Genomic DNA, 19714 nt, shown 5'->3' on the forward strand with positions numbered 1-19714 from the left:
AATCCTCAGGAATCTAAAAAAAACAAAAACAAAAACAAAACTTCTTCGATATCACTTACAGATGCATTAGAGTACCTAATTTTTCTCCAAAATCCTACCTGCAAGAAATTCTGGAAAATGACGTTTTTAGCTTTCCAGTTTAGGAAAGCAGAACTGGGAGGGTGGAATGGACGTTGGGTGAGTTAATCCACAGTGAGAGTTTTTCTCAAATGTTTGATGACTGTTGGATGTACCTTTATATTCAGGAATGGCTGTCAGAATCTGATGGAAAGCCATGTGCATGAGTGGGGCTTCTTGACCAAGCTTCACTCTGGGTGCAATGGCAGGATCATTTCATTGCGAACCCCCACTGTCAGTGTTTTTGTCTTTATGGGGTTTAGCTGCCCAGCTTACTGTAAGCTCAGGGAGGTTGAGAGGAGATACCAGCATCTGTACAAGTCCTCCGAGTTCCCCTGTTTCTGGGTGTGTCATGTAACTGCCAGGTCTAAGATTCTGCTTACTTTCCTTAGAGAGTAAACCTTTCATCTTTTGCCATGGTGGATGAGGGTCTTTTGGCCCAGGAGCATGGTATGGAGTAGTTGTCTGCTTCTTAATAGATTTTCAGCTAGTTCTACTTAGGAGTTACCAAGGTATCTCTTGTTATCAACAGTATCTGTAGTATAAAGTAGGTTACTTCTCAGGTATCCCTGTGTCTGGCTTAGGATTCAGCACTCTTGTGTTGGCCAAGCTCATTTTCACTCATTCATCCATGTTCAGCTTCCACAGTTTTGTTATTTCCTCTTTACTTTTTTCATTATGGATTTGTGCCTCTGCTGTTTTAGTTGGGTTTCTAGAAGGGGTAAAAATGGAGTTGTGTTGAATGTGACATTTTTATCCAGAAGTTATATCACGTACTCTTGCAGCACTCTGTACTTTGTTCTCTTTCCTAGCACTCATTGAGAAAGTTGCTGACAATTTTAATGTGTTGATTAAGATAATTCTTTATGATTGATTTCCTTATGAGAGTGGAATCCCTTTGTGGGTGGGGTTAGTGTCTGACTTTGTTTCCTTTTGTATCAGTACATTTTTCTAGCACTCTCTAGGCTCTGCTAAGATAATTATTGACATAGTAATTACCATTTTTGTAGGAGGCTATTTTCCTATGAGATTGGGTTGCATGAAACCCATGGAGGAGCAGTAAAATAACTAATCATACTATTAATTTCTAACTCATTATTCTGGTTTAATTTTCTTCGAAGTATTGATTACCTCTTCCATATATTAGTTTGTTTATTGTGTGCCTCTACCCACCAGAAAGTACCTTCCATAAAAGCAGGGACACCCAGCATTCAAAATTAACATGCCTTTTATTATCTAGCCATGGTCCAGACTTAAAAAAAAAAAAAAACAACTTTCAATTTTGTTCACTGCTGGTTTCCAAGCCCTCAGATCAATGTTCTGGCACAGAGTTGTGGTTATCGGTTGTTTTTTTCCCCTAATAAGTCATTTTTTATTAGGATTTAAGCTCTAAGCGTGCCCTGTAAGCAAGCACAGAGGTAACTATATATGCGAATCTCTTTTGTTCAAATAAATGGTTCTGTGGTCCATTTTAAGTCTTATTATATTTTTCCTCATTATAATCTGATTTCAGTTAGTGTTTGCCTGATTCTGATTAGGTTGTTGCTAATTTGTTGACTGCTCAGTTTATTGAATGAGTAGCGGAATTTTTTACCACCAGAAATACCCATTGCAGCTTTTGAGTTTGTGCAAAAGCATCTTAGTCTTTTTACTAGTGCCAGAGGAGACCCTTGTTAGTAGAAATTGTGATCATAGGACTTTCTAGAAATTTTGTGTTACATTTATCTTAATTGCAGGGAAATTCATTAAATTTCCTCAGTAAAAATATTGTGGATCACATTCCTTTTTCCTTTGAAAGGGAAGATAACTTTGGGGACAGAATTGAAGCTGGTGAATGAATGTTGGAGCAGATGCATATGTAATATGCATTTTGCGTCCATTATTATGAAATAGTTTAGTTTTAAGACAGAAGGTTTGTGTTTGGGCTTAATAATAATCCTTACCTTAAATTCAAAGTGAAGTTTATTATTTTTTTTTGTAAAGTCTGGACCATGGCTAGATAATAAAAGGCATGTTAATTTTGAATGCTGGGTGTGGAAAGAGCCTCAGAAGCCGGATTGATAGTCACTGGAATAGTTGCTGTAGTGTTGCGTGGTGTTGAGCTGCCACCAGACAGCTGTTCAGAAGAACCTTACGGGACCTTGAAACACAGAGCTCAGACAGCTGGGTCTGATCGGCTGGGCTCTCCACATAGAGTGGGTCTCTGCAGAGGGATTTAAAAATCCCTTGTTTTGTGGTTACGATTAGAAATAACAGTTTCATATAAAGTGATTTCTGTTATGTTATCTGATTGCAGGTGAAGAACTAAATGGCTTTTCCCTTTCACCGCCTGTAATTTATTTGTTTTTTCTAAATAAGAAGGGTCCTGAAATGGAATGTTAGTGCTGAGTTAAGAAAGGCAGCTAGACAAAGAAAGGGTGTTGTTGGCATGGGGTTCTTGTGTTCCTTTTTCATTTTTCTTTATCATCTCCTTTCCATCTAGGATATTATAATATGTGCATTAGGGAAAAGTCTCAATCTGTATTTCTTGAGAGTCTATTCTTTTGTAAGATGAACCTGACAATGTATAATAGCTTCTAACAATTGCTAGGAAGTGATCTAAACAAGCAGAGGGTTGCATAGTATTTTGCTATAGAATATTACGAGTGGAATTTAAAACTGACTTGAGAGTGGTTTGTTTTTGGTTTCCTTAAGCTGTTCTTTTGCCTAACATGTTAAAGCAGTAATAAAAAACCCCACATACTTGTATTTCTATTTTTGATCTCTAGAAACATGAATATTCCTTTGTCTAGTTTATTTTTTTTCAAATTTACAGCTTTTAAAAAAATTCTATATTCTTAAATCTATCAGTATTATAACTTGGATGGATTTCTCTAAGAACACACCTTTCCAACAGATTTTAGCAGGCATTTATTGAACTCTTGTCTGCTCTTTGATATATGCAGTATAATAATTGGTAAATTTCATGGAAATGACATTTAATATCCAGAAACGACTTTTATATACCTTTTCCTTAGAAGGTCATTATTAGACCAACTAATAGGTCATCTATAATTTAGGTCTTTTATTTTGAATTGCTTATTATAACTCTTCGTACTTCTATTTCTGTAATATTTCAATCAAGGAACAAGGACAAAATTACTTGAGAAAATACTGAAAATTATGGCAGTTGTGAAAGAAGGAAACCAAACCCAAGCATGTGATAGATAGTTCCTGTCCTGAAAATGAACACAGATGCTTTGTAGGTGATACAGAGAAGCTGAGCTCCAGGATTTCTTCTGTAGTTATGCTACTGGCCAATCTAGACAGTTCATTCAGCTGAGCACTTGTGATATAAACTGACCTGTGTGACCAACGAAATGTTAACAGAAGGGCAGTAATTTGCCATTACTTAAGTAAACTATTTTGTAATAAGTTTCAGATTATGTTCCAAGTATGTGTCCCTCTAAGTTTACTTTTTGATTTCTGTTCCATACTAGTTACTTGTTCCCGTTTAAGTGGCTCATCTGTTTTTTCAAGTGTTTCTACAATAACAATATACTTACTAATTCTTTTTTAAGTAGTTACTTAAATCATATGCTTACTAGGTCTTGAGTGGTTTTCTCTGTGTTATGTATATGTAGTATGACTTTATTTAAAATGTGCTCTAGGGGTGCCTGCCGCTCAGGTCTTGATCCTGGAGTTGTGGTATCAGCCCGGTATCGTGCTCCCTGCTCAGCGGGCAGCCTGCTTCTCCCTCTGTCTTTGCCACTCTCTCGCTTTCTCTCAAATAAATAAATAATAAAATCTTAATAAAATAAAATATGCTCTACATTTATTACCTAGTAATGTGATGTGTTTCCCCTAAGAGCTACATTGAGCGTTCATTTTCTAGTGATTCTGTAATTGAGTACATTTTTGAATCTCCCATTTCTTTATTGGTGGAGCTTTTCGGCATTGGGTACACTTAGGCAAATGAAGGATACTCAAGGAATAGGAGACTTGTCCAGATGGAAGGGGTAGTGCAGACATCTAAGCAAGTTCCAGCACTGAGTTCCAGAGCCAGGTAGTTCAGTGCAGAACCCAGGGTTGAAATTATAATCCTTAAGACAAATCAAGGTCAAAGAGGTGGTAGGCTGGAACACCAAGATGATGAAAGCAGTGAAGTACAGTGGTGTTGCTGCTGGTTGTAGGGGGTGGTCAGGAGTAATTCAAAAAGTGGCAGTTAAGCAGTTGTATTTAGGTTAGCCCTGTAGGCCTCTGGAGGTTCTAGGTATGGGTCCCAAAGGTTAATGGTACTAGGTTCTTTTGGGAAAGTACATCCATGTTCTATCCTCCAAGCTATGGCTGTTACTCTTGAGTCACTACTATAGAATGTTAACAGAAATGTAAGTATATCCTCTCAGGCTGATTATTTTTTTAATGGTCAGATATTTGGGGGCGCCTGGGTGGCTCAGTCGTTAAGTGTCTGCCTTCGGCTCAGGTTATGATCCGGGGTCTTGGGATTCAGCCCCCCATCTGGCTTCTTGCTCGTTGGGGAGCCTGCTTCTCCCTCTCCCACTCCCCCTGCTTGTGTTCCCTCTCTCGCTGTGTCTCTCTCTGTCAAATAAATAAATAAAATCTTTATAAAAAATATAATGGTCAGATATTTGATTAGATCTGGTTACTTGTTATGACTGGTGAAATTCAAGTTTTCTTGAAATGAAAGCTAAGTATTTTTATTAAGGGAGGCAATTCTCGATTAGAATGGAGTGTCAGTTACATTTTATAAAAGTTTTCTTGGCTGCATTTGGAGTTTCGGTTCTTCTGTAAGCATCTACTGTAAATGGGTATGTTTTCTGACTTAAATTCAGCAGTGTGAATATTTCTAGCGTTAGATTCACATGGTGAATAAAAATGAAAACACAGGTAGGTCTCTTTATCTGGAGGTGTGGGAATAGCTTAGGGTAGGTAGGTCAGCAACACTGAGCAAATCCAGTTAAGAAATATTGTCCAAGAAAAATGCCACCAACCCCTTAAGCGATAGCTTCTGATAACTTTGGATTCCTAAGTTGCGCCTTCTTCCAGGGCATTGTCAAATGTGACTCTGTGCTTAGGTGGTGGCTGCAGCCAATTAATGTGTTGTGTATGTTTTAGGATGTCATTTCTGCAGGTGTCTGTACTTTGACCAAGTGCTGAAATTAGATCAAGACTTCCTGTGTCATATGTAATGAATGAACAGTAATAATACAGTTAGAAAACTGTGACAAGATTATGTAACTTTCTGCATGGCCCCCAGGTGTCCTTGGTATTGGCGACTTATGTGCCATATAAAACTCATTGATTCATAGCTTATCAGATGGAGACTTGCATGTAAGTCTTAATTTTTTTATGGTAATTGGTAAGGTGATAAGGAGGGCATCTAGGTATGTGAATTTTAGAGATTATAGAAGTATCACAGTTATTTTTTTTTCCTCTAGAAAAAAACATATTTTATATAGCATAAAAAAGTGGAGTAACTTTCTGGGGAGTGTATGGGGGAATTTCTTTTAAGAATTTCCAAAATAGGGCGCCTGGGTGGCCTAAGCCGGTTAAGCGTCTGCCTTTGGCTCAGGTCATAATTCCAGGGCAGGGAGTCTGCTTCTCCCTCTACCTGCCGCTCCCCCTGCTTGTGCTCTCTCTCTGACAAGTAAATAAATAAAATCTTAAAAAAACAAACAAAAAAACAATTTCCAAAATAGTCATTATCTACAGGTTGTCTGTGTGGAAGATCGAGGATAATAACACATGGTCCTTGCCCTGAAACAGTTCTGTCACCTGAGGTAGCTCAGTACATCCACAAATGTGGGTTTGTATGAAAAGTGTAAGAGAGGTATGTGCAAGGTGCAGAGGTAGTAATTTAACTCTCTTCCTCTTCCTTTCCCTCTTGAGCCAGGGCAGATAAAGTTAGCAATTTTAAGCACCTTTTCAACTTCTGATTTATATCTGCCTACTTTGTTTGCTGTGTGGTGTGAAAGAGCTCTAAGAAAGAATTTATAATAGAATAATTTATATTTTTACAGATTAACAGTTGCATAAGCAGCTAAGAACTTGACATCAAGTTTCAACTGGTACCATTGGGTGGCTCAAGGTACCACAAATTAATAGCATATCCTACTCTCATCCCCTTTACTCCATCACTTCTTAGTCTTTTTTTTTTTTTTTTAAGAAGGCTCCATGACCACTGTGGGGCTTAAACCCATTACCCTGATATCAAGAGTCTGATGCTCTACCGACTAAGCCAGCCAGGCACCCCCACCACTCCTTGGTCTTATTTGGTCTTGATTGTTGTTGTTGAAGAAATAACCATGTTCTAGTTATGTAGGTGCACCCTCTTAATTTTGGCTTCTTGTATTTCCTGTATTCTTTAAGATGTTGCACGGTATCTTTTGCTTGCATTGTAACATTCTGAATTTTGAAATGTGCATGTTTTATTATCCATTAAATCAGTGATACCAAATAGAATATGCAGTAGCCTCTAAAATTGATGTGGTTTTTAAAATTCTGTATCCTTCCTGGTGGGCTGTTTGGTTTCTGGGAAGCACAGGTTGACCTTCTTGCCAGGAGGTACCACATTTGGAAGCACCACATTATGATCTGAGATTTAAATATTGGATAGTGGTATAGTAGAATTTTTTTTTTTTTAAAGGTTTTATTTATTTATTTGACAGAGAGAGACACAGCGAGAGAGGGAACACAAGCAGGGGGAGTGGGAGAGGGAGAAGCAGGCTTCCCGCCGAGCAGGGAGCCCGATGCGGGGCTCGATCCCAGGACCCTGGGAACATGACCTGAGCTGAAGGCGGACGCTTAATGACTGAGCCACCCAGGTGCCCCTAGTAGAATTTTTTGTACTTAACTTTTGTTAAGTAATTTTAAGCCAGTAGCTTTTGTGAATATTGTGTAATACTCTGTGATATATGATTTTGTTTTAAATCATATGTTTTATGACATGTATTCCTGCCCAGCTCTGCTCATTTATGTAATGGGACAAAATTATTCCTCACAAGCATTGATTCTGTTCTAATGAGTTCCCAGCTTTAGAAGCCAGCCCTTGTATGAACTGGACATTTTTGTTATAAATTAATGACTCTATGGGATTGCTTTTTTTTAACAGTTCATTTCTCCCCACCTCCTAAACCATCTCCAGTGAAGGGATGCCATCTTGTGGTTTTGAAAAATACGGGATTTAAGAAAAAAAATTACTGATAGGACTGCTGAGATTTTATGTATATTAAATAGTTGTTTTATGATGCCAAAACGAGTAAGAGATGAATACTATTAATTCTTCTCTTTAAATTATATGTGCTTATCCTTTGGACAGTATTTTTCTTCATTTTATTTGGATAGTAAAAGATTATTTTGAAAATTTCTGTTAACTGAGAGTTCCTCTTCTAGCACATTCTCAGTCATCAGTTGTAGAAATGCTCTTCTACAATAGCAGTTTTAATTAAGAATTGTTAGAATTTTGGTATTAAGGCTCTCCCAGTGCCACTAATTAATGATAACAGTTGTTTGGAATGAAAAAAATACTGTCCTTTAAACAGTTATTTGTTTAAAGAATTATTTGACAAAATATATCCAAAGGAAACTTATAATACAGAACTACATTTAATAATAAGTGATATTTTATTTTTCTGTTTGTTTATTTAAAGATTTATTTATTTGAGAGAGCCCGCTCGCATGTACGAGTTGGGTGAGGGGCAGAGGGAGAGAGAAAGAATTTCCAGCAGACTCCTTGCTAAGTGCAGAGCTCGCCACAGGGCTCCATCTCACAACCCTGAGATCATGACCTGAGCCGAAATCAAGAGTCGGATGCTTAACTGACTGAGTCACCCAGAGGCCCCCAAAAGTGGTATTTTAGAAGACAAAGAAACCTCAATTCACACCTCATTTTTATAGTTAATAGTATAAACTGAAATGATTTTTCCTCAAGATATTAGGAAAGCCCTTATTTGTAAGTTGGAGAAATCTTAAAATAACTTCTTATGTAAGAAATAGAATGTATTTTGCAAGCTTGGGATCAGTGAGTTCTTATGTAATATTAAGGGAGCTTATATAAAATAAAACTGAAACAGACTCAAATACAGAGAACAAATATGGTTGCCAGAGGGCTCCTGGTTGGGTACAGTAGGTGAAGGGGATTAAGAGGTATAAACTTCCGGTTATAGATAAGTCACGGGGATATAAAGTACAGCACAGGGAATATGCTCAATAATATTGTAATAGCTTTGTAGGGTGACAGATGCTAACTGTATTTATCATGGTAATAACCATTTTGTAAATGTATATAAATGTCAGATTGCTAGGTTGTACACTGAAAACTAATATAATACTGTATATGAACTATACATCAAGTAATTCTACATGATAGAACTCTACATTCTATACAAAGAAGAATACTAAATTCTTCAAGAATTTCTACATGATACATCAAGTCATAAAATTGCTTTTTAAAATAACTTCATTTTCATTTATTTAATCTCATTTTGTATCTTGATTTATGTCTTCTGTACATCTTGGTTTATAATATTAATTGTATTTTAAAATAATAAATTTCCATTTCTTCAAAAACATTTCTTACTGAAACATGTAGGGAGTGTCTCTTTATAGAACCGAGAAGGGCTTATGTTCTTACTCAGAGACGACCAGAATTCTGGAACATTGGCCCAGTAGACGTCTTTGATCTAGATTCATTAGTAATCATGAAAGGGAAATCATTGAAGGATAAGGTTGTTATCCACCAAAACTCTAGATTTAATGCTCCCAAATTGCTCCTCTAATTTTAGTAGATTATGGCAGCTTTTATTTAAACTGCATCTTCTTTTGTTTCTCCTTCGGCAGGGAGGGAGAAGGCTTCAACTCAGGGGTATAATTTGATGTCTTGCACTTTTTCAAATGTCTCACAGTTATGCTAAGAAAGAATCAGATCTTAATGGGGCCCAGATGAAGCTTCGAGAATATGAAGCCGCACTGAATTCTAAAGATGCAGCTCTGGCCACTGCCCTTGGTGACAAAAAAAGTTTAGAGGGAGATTTGGAGGATCTGAAGGATCAGATTGCCCAGGTAAGGCAAACTCTGGTATTGAGCCGTGTTGGGAGGTTAATTGCCCCATCTAACTGGGTCAGTTGATTGGATTTTTTAATTAATTGTAAAAATATTTTTTATTTAAAAAATTTTTAAAAATTTTTTATAGCTTCCCTGAAGGATAGTCTTGAGGCAGTAGCATGCAAAGCATCTTCACCTCTCAGTCATTTTATCTGGGTCATGCAGATCTTACTGCTACTCTTCCTTTCTCTTGTGTTTACACTCATTCTGTCTTCCTCTCAAAACCTATTTCTTTACTGTACCAAAATGTAAGAAAAGAAAGGAAAAGGAAAAGAAAAAGTCATACCATTGCTCTACATACAGGAAAAAATGAAAGTGGTAGCTAAAATCCTTGGTGGGTCTTTATTCATTACCTGTTGCCATTTACCAGATCTGAGAGGTGTTTTCGTATGGCACTCTTGGTGGGACCAACATTTGGACACACAGTTCTGTGATAGAGATTGTAATAAGAGACTCTCATACACTGATAAAAGAAACAAGATAAAAGATACCGAAATTTTAATTCTTGATTTGATTCAGTCCATAGGTGTCTCTTAAATTCATTACTAAATAACTGCTATGTGATTTTTATCAATTCTTTCTCCGCATATTAGTTGGAAGCCTCCTTAGCTGCTGCCAAAAAACAGTTAGCAGACGAAACTTTACTTAAAGTGGATTTAGAGAATCGCTGTCAGAGCCTTACCGAGGACCTGGAGTTCCGTAAAAACATGTATGAGGAGGTAACTATATAATTTTACTTTTTTAAGGAGTGGAGGGATCCTAAGTGCTTTGTTATAACTATGTATGTAAAAAATGGGAGAAATTTTATAGGTAAATTATTCAAGGTACTGCTGCTAAAAGGTTGTATACAGAACTCAGGCTCTTAAACAGATATGATTTCACTTTATCTAATTTGTAAGGGCTTGGTCATAGCAGTTAATTACTCTCAACCTGCTTGAGCATTTGTATTAGTTGTCTATTGCTGCCTAATAAATTACTCTAAAATTTACCAACTTAAAACCACAAATCTTTATTATCTCACAATTTCTGAAGGTCGGGAATCTGAGAGCTGCCTAACTGCATGGATATGTTTTAAGGTCTCTCATGAGGTTGCAGTCAGTCTTTCAACCTGGACTGGAGGAACTGCCTCTGAGCTCATTCACAGGTTGTTGGTATGAAGAATCAGTTCATCGTAGGCTTCTCCATGGGGCTGCTCATGGTACGGTTTTCCCAAAAAATGAGTGATGAGAGCGAGAGAACACAAGACAGAAGCTTCATTACCTTCTCTAACCTTTCTAACCCCAGAAGGGATGTACTGGCACTCTCTGTTACACAGACCAGCCATGATGCACGGTGGTAGGGGATTGCGTGGCTGTCAGGAGGCAGCCATCATTGGGGGCCACCTTGAAGGCAGGCTGCCCACAGCATTTCTGGTTACATGTGTATATTTTAAAATATCATTCACATGCCTTAGCCTCTGTGGTCAAGCCTTGGCAGGTAGCAACTGTTGCCAAAAAACAAGTAATAAAATTGAAGAAAGGGGAATGTATATTTTCTCAAGATTGAAGAGGATTGGATTGGAATTAACCCAGGGTATGGAACCTGCAGTTAAATACTTAATGATTTTAGAAGTAATATAATTTTGAAAACAGCAACTAACAATGATTTAAAAAATGGGGAATTATTATAGAACTTAAAATTTTTTTTTGTTAATTGGAGAAAAAAATAATAAAATAGAAATTTGACTTTTTATAACTACATGCTATTAAAACATGTAGGTATTGGGGCATAGTGCACTCACTGGACAAACAGACTTTGGACAACTCTCGAGTCATTTATTTAAAAATGAAATAACCAATACCTGCTCTTTTCTCTTGGAGGAGTAGTGATGATCAAAGTGGAATATTTTGTGCAGAAGTTCCTTGAAGTGTAGTGAATGCTATCACATAATTGTTAACTACAGTTTTGCTTTATAAATGGAGACATTTTTTTATTAAGTTGACTTACATTTTTGTTTTGTTTTGATAAAATTGCCTGTGATATATCATTACTTAGTTTTTATGCTATGTGTGGACTCCTGTATCTTTAAACCAAGTGTAGGGTATTTTTTTGTTTGCAAGTCACTGATTATATATAAAGTAATAAAAATGGCACCAGCAAAAAGTAATTGAATATTTTTAGGTTGCGTAGCATCTTTGAATATTTTGGTGTTTGCCTTTTTGAGAATGAACTTAAAATATTCCTCTTTTTTTTTTTTAACATAGAGGATATGATTCTCTTCAATAAATATACTTCAGTTCCTTAATATGAACAGTTAAGGGGGTGAGAAAGAGGAAGAAGAAAAACAGGAAGAGGAGGAAAAGAGGTAGACAAAGGGCAAAATCATTACTAGGTGCTCAGTATTTGTTGAAATAAACCTTTTATTTGCATGATTTACATGTCATTTGCTTCATTAAATATCTGTGAGCCCTGGGAGGTTAGTAACAGAACTGGAATTTGAACCCTGGTTTTTGGATTCTGTCAAGTGCATTTTCCTCTGCAATGAGCAGTTAAAAGAAAGATGAGGAATGCCTAGGGAGCCATATGCAGGAAGAGGACGCAGAAACAAACGTCAGTGGGTTATATCCCCCTCTTGTGGGCTCTTTAATTATTGCCATTAAAGACATGTATTTTCAGAGCTAGAAGCTGGAATGGAAATTTTACTCTTGGACTTGTGTTCCTAGCCATTTTAGTTTGGGTAGTTTCTTAAAACATAAATTGAAGGATTATGCCTACTATCTGTTCTTTAATAGTGAATGGTCTTATGTACTTAAGAGAGTAGAGTAATATTGGTAATAAGTTTTCATATCAATTGATATTGATACCTTAGCACCAGCTGTTAAAATACTGCACATAAATTAGCTTGCCTTGCCTTTTGCATCTTAGTATGTTTAAGAAAATAGTTTTATTAAGCATAAATCTTCTAGTTAGTTGTCCTGAGTGGCAAGTTTAACTTTTCATGGGCATTTTTTTCCAGAGACATCCTTGGGATCATCGTTATACCAGTTTAGAAAAACGACGACTGTTCAGTGTACATAGTTATCCATGATTTCATGGTACTTCTATGAGGCTTCCAGGCCTTGTCTTGTCTTGAGAGAAATACGTAGCTATGCCTTTGATAAGAAACAAAAATCTTAGGGCTTTAGGTGCTACCCCCACTTCTGTCCTTGGTTCCATCTCAGAAACCTTCTCATTTGAAAACAAAGGCAAAAATTGGTCTGTTCACATGCCTGCTCTGGGACAGACCCGGGGAGGTGAGTTAGAACACTTCACGTGGCCCCGATGTCATGCAGACTTGTACCAGGGCAGCCACGGTAGGTAACTTGGTTTTCTGTTATTTGTCCCCCCAGGAGATCAATGAGACCAGAAGGAAGCATGAAACCCGCTTGGTAGAGGTGGATTCTGGACGTCAGATTGAGTACGAGTACAAGCTGGCTCAGGCCCTGCATGAGATGCGAGAACAGCACGATGCCCAAGTGAAGCTGTACAAGGAGGAGCTAGAACAGACTTACCATGCCAAAGTGAGCGGTCTCCCTGAGCGCCGGGAACGCTTACTGCGCTCACCTGCAAGCGTGTGACTCGATGTCCGCTTGCTTCCAGTTTTCTTTAATGAGTCCCCCTAGAGTCTCTGAAAATAGAAAATGGACTTAAAAAAATTTTTTTTTCTGTAAAGTAAATGTTACTAGAAATTATTCAAAGAAAGTAGGGTTATTTCACTCTTATCAGAGGTAAGGGTTTCCTTTTTCGTCTGATTGATCGCTTGTGTCCTGTCATAGTAGTTAAACCCAAGCCTCTGAAAACACTTTTCTTCCCATGGCACGTTGTAGTCACACTGTCCTGCACATCCAGTTGACGGTGAGTGCCAGACCGTGCCTCATCTGACTTCCGTGGTGTCATTGTACAAAGCTTGTGAGCGCCACACTTTAGGCTTTTTTGAACAGAGGCCAAGTGGGAAGTCTCTGTTATTTCTTCCTCTGCCACTGTTATTCACTTAAAAAATATTCTAGAGACTTCCCACGTGTGTACATGCAGATCATGCAAAAATCTAACACTGAGTATAGGCTTTACTATTAAACGATTTTATCCCAGTGTATTAAATGTGGCATGATTTGATTAAAAAGAGTTTATCAGTGGAAGACTTAGAAAAATTAAGGTCAGGGTGCCTGGGTGGCTCAGTCGTTAAGCGTCTGCCTTCGGCTCAGGTCATGATCCCAGGGTCCTGGGATCGAGTCCCACATCGCGCTCTCCCTGCTCAGTGGGAAGCCTGCTTCTCCCTCTCCCCCTCCCCCTGCTTGTGTTCCTGTTCTCGCTGTGTCTCTCTCTGTCAAATAAATAAATAAAATCTTTAAAAAAAAAAAGAAAAATTAAGGTCATAGAGGTGTTGAAAATAATTTCTATTGAATGGCCCCAGACTATTGATATTGCGTTTAATCTTAACATTTTATGAATTAATTGGCTAGTGAAAGGGAGGGATCTTTGAAACCCTACCCTGAATTGTCTAGCACTTACTCAGTGCTAGGCATTGTGCTGGGCAGTGAAGGAGCTAAAGTCTAAGGGAGGATTGGTCAGTCACGTAGACTGTGGCCCCACAGAGAGCCAACAAATGCTCCTTGGACACACACAGAACGGAATGTTAGGGGCATTTGGAGAAATAGGATGTTTCTATCTAAGGGGCTATTCTTTGCTTCTGGAAAGAAGTGTTTCTATCTGGTGGGACATAATCTAAAATCTAACAGTACTTTCTGTTTTTGGCTTTATCTTCTATAATTAGATTTGTTGGGTTAGAGATACGTGTTTATTTTCCTACAGACATCACCCACAATTAAGTTGCTGCTACCCATTCTCCTTAGTTGCAGAATTATCTGACACATTAGAGATAATGGGTGCAATATTTAAGTAATCAACTTTGGAGAAAGACCCAGGTGTAGTACCATTGTTAAGCTCATGTATTGGAAATTGAGCCTCAAGTCAAAGACTTTAAAGAGAATCTGTACCATGTCAGCAAACTTCATGATGCTTTTCCTGTTTCATCAGCCAGTTACCAGCAGGGCTTAGGTTTGAGATGAAATGCCTTGAAAGAATCACACTTCCTTTTTCATTTGTTTGAAGTCACTAGATACGACTGACTATTGGTTTGTTTCTTCTTTTAGCTGGAGAACGCCAGGCTGTCATCAGAGATGAATACTTCTACTGTCAACAGTGCCCGGGAAGAACTGATGGAAAGTCGTATGAGAATTGAGAGCCTTTCGTCTCAGCTTTCGAATCTACAGAAGGAGGTAAGTAAGCATCTTCCTCTAGGAAGAGTCTAAGTTGCATGTGAAGGCCACCTTCCTCACTGTTGTCTCCCTGCTTTGCTCTGCTGATGTCACTTTTCAGAGAGCACAGTATTTTCCTGCACTCTGGTTGCCCAGTGTTTTCCCAATGTTTTCAGTTGGCGTTGTATAAACGTTCTTTGAGTGTAACTGTTATTCCTAAATTAATAGATTACCCAGAGCTCAGGAGGTTTCCCTCGGGAAGTAACATGCTGGCTTATTTCTGGGGCTTACCCCTGGACCCAGATTTCCTGACCCATCTTGCAGGCTCATCTGCACATGGCGCTGTTCTTGACGTACTCCTTTTTCATCACATTTGGAAACCATAATAAGAAAAACATGCAAAAATTCTTTGTGAGTGGTAAATGCTTTGCTATTCTAGACAAATTCTCTTAGTGTTTGAACTCCTTACTAATCATAGGGTCATGGGAAGGTAGCATTGATTGCATATTAAGAATTTAGTAACTACTTCGGTCATCGGTACACCCGAGTGACAAATGATTGCATCGCTGGATGTGCCGACCGAGTGCCTGTGAGTATTTGATGGTGCAGTCTAGGTGCAGCTTGGGCAGGTGTGGACGCTGCTTGATACCGGTTTCAGTCTAATGGTAGTGTTGATGTGGACACAAAGTACATAGACACCACCTAAGTACTCAGAAGGCTTTCCTAATCTACTGCTCACCTTAATTACTTGGGAAGAATCTCCAGCTTCCTTTTCCCTTCAGGGAGATTTTTGTTGTTCTAAATTTTCTGTGTAGGAATAAACTTTACTGTTGGATCCTATTGGCTAGTATTTTGTTGAGAATTTTTGCATCCATTTCATCAGGGATATTGGTCTGTAATTCTCCTTTTTGATAGGGTCTTTGTCTGATTTTGGGATTAAGGTAATGCTGGCTTCATAAAATGAGTTTGGAAGTTTTCCTTCCATTTCTATTTTTTGGAACAGTTTCAGAAGAATAGGTATTAATTCTTCTTTAAATGCATGGTAGAATTCCCCTGGGAAGCGATGTGGCCCTGGGCTCTTTGTTTTTTGGGAGATTTTTGATTACTACCTCAATTTCCTTAGTGGTTATGGGTCTGTCCACGTTTTCTATTTCTTCCTGGTTCAGTTTTGGTAGTTGATACATCTCTAGGAATGCATCCATTTCTTCCAGGTTATCTAATTTGCTGGCATAGAGTTGCTCATAATATGTTCTTATAATTGTTTGTATTTCTTTGGTGTTGGTTGTGATCTCTCCTCTTTCATTCATGATTTTATTTTATTTTATTTTATTTATTTATTTATTTATTTATTTATTTATTTATTTATTTATTTATTTTTAAAGATTTTATTTATTTATTTGACAGAGAGAGACACAGTGAAAGAGGGAACACAAGCAGGGGGAGCGGGAGAGGGAGAAGCAGGCTTCCCACTGAGCAGGGAGCCCGATGCGGGGCTCGATCCCAGGACCCTGGGATCATGACCTGAGCCGAAGGCAGACGCTTAACCGACTGAGCCACCCAGGCGCCCCCATGATTTTATTTATTTGGGTCATTTCTCTTTTCTTTTTGAATGAGCACTGGGTGTTATACGCAAACAATGAATCATGGAACACTATATCAAAAACTAATGATGTAATGTGTGGTGATTAACATAACATAATAAAATTAGAAAAAAAAAAGAATAAACTTTATTCTTTTTTTTTTTTAAGATTTTATTTATTTATTTGACAGAGAGAGAGAGCGAGAGAGGTAACACAAGCGGGGGAGTGGAAGAGGGAGAAGCAGGCCTCCCGCAGGGCAGAGAGCCCGATGCGGGGGCTCGATCTCAGGACCCTGGGATCATGACCTGAGCCGAAGGCAGATGCTTAACCCACTGAGCCACCCAGGCGCCCCTAAACTTTACTTTATTCTTGATTAAGCTCTTCTTTTTGATTTTTCTTTTTCTTTTATTTTTAGTAAAATGTTTTTCTGATTATAAAACTGAAGACATTGTAGGAATTTAGAAAATAAGGCAGACAGTGAAGTGCATAAAATAGGGTAATGTAAACAAAATTAAAATAGAAGCTTTTATATTGCCTACCATGTGTACCTTATTATTTGTAACATAATTTAAAAGATTATTTTACACATATTTTGTCCTGATAGTATTTTGAAGTTTTCATGTAGCACTAGAGCTGGAAGGACCTTTTGAGTTCACTCACTCAGACACAGACCTAGGTGAGTATAATTACTTGCCGAGAAGCTGCAAGTTGGTAGATGGGTTTCTCTCTTAGTTGCCAGTTTTTCCCTTTACCCCTCACTCTCTTCAAAGATAATCTTTTTTCCATTGCACCTTTCTAAAATATAGGCCCCTGTTCTTACTCTGAGTTGACATTTACTGTTCTCCATTTAATAAATCATACTCTAGTTATCTCCTTTCCTTCAATTTCCCATGTCCCTACTTTTTTTTTTTTTTTTCTTTCTTGGCTGCTGCATATTCCCCTTGTTGCTAGCTATAGAGGTTTTACAGACTGGGGCGGGGGTGCGGTCTGAGCCTTGCCTGCAGTTAGATAGTGAGAGGCTGGGAAGCTTGGTAGCCACGTTTCCTGACTCAGGTTCAGGGCTGTTTCCCTGTTGGCTTGTAGGTTCTCTTCCCATCCTTGCAAGTTTTTTTGGTTAACTTCTGGTTAGTGGTAATTAAGCGATGTTAGGCAGGGCCTTGGGGGTTTCCAGGAGCTAAGACCTTACGAAATAGGAGAAGCACCTTCTTCAGCCAGAATAGTTTTAAATTTCTCTATCTTTGGGGAGCTGGGGGGAGGGGGGAGGGGATGTCCTTTCCTCTATTCATTACTGATATCAGATTTTATGATAAATAATATATCTTGAGGAGTATCTTCATTAGTTGATAAACTTTAGCCTCTTAGATCATGAGAAAGGAAAAAGCCACCCCTCTGGATATTATCCCATTGTATATCTTAATAGCATTTGGTGTTGGGTCATACCAGTTTCATCATGCTGCCTCTTAGGACATACAGTTTCCTTTTGGTTATGTGACTCACGTTAGTGAAGTGCTTCTTAAGCTTTATTTAAAATAGACATAACCTTGGGGCACCTGGCTGGCTCAGTCGGTAGAGCGTGTGACTCTTGATCTCAGGGTTGGAAGTTCGAGCCCCATGTTGGGTATAGAGTTTACTTTAAAATAAAAAAATCTTAAATAAATAAAAAATTAAAAAAATAAAATTGGCATAGTCTTTAAAATGCTGACTCCAGAAAACATTTTTTAATAATATAGAGATGGTAGCAGTATAATGTTTTGGAGTTAGGAGTTTCATATATTGCTTACAGCATTTCTGTTATTTCTGTCTGGATTTCTGACTGGCCAAATTAATTGGTTGGTCACAGGTCTGTTTGGCTTGCGGAAGACTCTTCATAGGCACTTTGAAAGCGCCTCTAAGTTTTGTTTTTCTACACCCAAACTGGAAACTTCTGTCGTAGCTAGACCATAATAACCTAGTACAATTATGTTCTTACCTTAAAATAAGAAAACCAGGACTGTCAAGTCAGTTATAAGATACTTCAGAGTGAGAGGTGGAATCTTACAGATAACTAGTTAGACCTCTTCATTTTTCAGGTGTGCCACTGGCTTAGTGAGGTTAGTTACAGTCTGCCCAGAGTCTCAGAAGTACTTGTTGGCAGACTCGGGAAGAAGGGTCTAGGTCTGTCTCTCACGTCGTATTCTTTGTATTTTCGCTACATAACAGGTGTATTGAATTGTACTGAAAGTACAATTCAGATATTTCTAAATGAGTTACAGTAACTTTAAAACTTTTTTTATACCTAAATTTTGTTTTTCGCCACTTACAGAACTCTCTAACATCAGAGGTAGACAGAGACGTTTTGGGGTCTACAAATCTAGGCTCAGATGTTACGTCTGAATCTTGGGTACTTCATGCCTTTCATCAGCTCTCCTTTAGATTCCACCTTGTTGCTCCTTCTGTCTACTTCCCACATCAGAAATACAGTGAAGAGGTTGATTGAAGGAGAGGCATTTGAACTTAAATTTTAGTAGAAGCCTGTGAGAAAAAAAAAATGGATTTCTTAGTTTATAGCATGGTTTTTGCAAATGCAGTTTAAGTGTAAGTTCTCGAGGCAGGAATTATATTTAGGATCACTCTTAAGATGAATGCCTGCTTCCGATACAGAGTGTCAGATGCTACTCTGTTTTTAATTGAGTGATTATTATTCTTTTTTAAAGATTTATTTATTTATTTATTTGACAGAGAGAGAGAGAGAGCAAGAGAGGGAACACAAGCAGGGGGAGTGGGGGGAGGGAGAAGCAGGCTCCTGGCCGAGCAGGGAGCCCGATGCGGGGCTCGATCCCAGGACCCCGGGATCATGACCTGAGCCGAAGGCAGACGCTTAACGACCGAGCCACCCAGGCGCCCCTGAGTGATTATTTTTAAATAACCTTTTTACTTTGACATAATTCTAGATTTACAGAAACATGAGAAAGACAGTACGGCAGGTCCCCTCTGTCCCTCCCGTGGTTTTCCCCCATTTTAACCATCTTACGTTCTCATGGCGTATTTGTCAACACGAAGACACTACTTTTAGTACATTACTATTAACTAGACTCTAGACTATTGGGATTTTACCACATGTTCAGTTGCTCTTGTTTTTCTTTTCCAGGGTGCCACATGTCTTCTCTAATCTCCCTGGTCTGTGACAGTTTCTCAGGCTTTCCTTGTTTTTTTATGACCTTGGGAGCCTTGAGAACTGGCCACTTACCTGTGTATTGTCCCTCCGTCTGGGTTTGTCGGGTGCTTTTCCCATGAGACTGGGGTTATGGGTTTTAACTAAGTGCCCTTCTTGACACATTGTATCAGGGATCACATGACACCCAAGGACATCACTGGTGATACTCACCTTCGTCACTGGTGAAGGGAGTGTTTGCCAGGTTTTTCCATTGTCAGATCACCCTTTCTCTCTTTCCGTACTCTGTTCTTGGAAAGCAGGTCACTGTGTCCACCTCACTCTTGAGGGTTGAGGACAGGAAGTAAGCTCCACATCCTGCAGGGAGTATCTACATTTATTAAGTGGAATTCTCTGAAAGATTTGTCTCTTCTTTCTTACTTATTTATATTTTATTCGTCCATTTGTTTTTATTAGTATGGACTCATGGATATTTATTTTATACTTTGGGT

The 19714-nt window shown here is 38.4% G+C and overlaps 1 protein-coding gene across 1 annotated transcript in view; it reads left to right on the plus strand.

The window, feature by feature from the left end:
* The window catches only part of LMNB1 (lamin B1), a 53019-nt gene that overhangs the window by 16815 nt on the left and 16490 nt on the right, over positions 1-19714 (plus strand). Inside the window, exons 2-5 of the mRNA XM_064595844.1 lie at positions 9021-9177; positions 9813-9938; positions 12588-12758; positions 14388-14513. Of these exons, the coding sequence (XP_064451914.1) occupies positions 9021-9177; positions 9813-9938; positions 12588-12758; positions 14388-14513 (580 nt within the window). The remainder of the gene's footprint in view (positions 1-9020; positions 9178-9812; positions 9939-12587; positions 12759-14387; positions 14514-19714) is intronic.

This window comes from Mirounga angustirostris, unplaced genomic scaffold (assembly GCF_029215605.1).
Source record: "Mirounga angustirostris isolate CCGP_5_RB_7025 unplaced genomic scaffold, mMirAng1.0.hap1 SCAF_7, whole genome shotgun sequence".
Lineage (NCBI taxonomy): Eukaryota > Metazoa > Chordata > Mammalia > Carnivora > Phocidae > Mirounga > Mirounga angustirostris.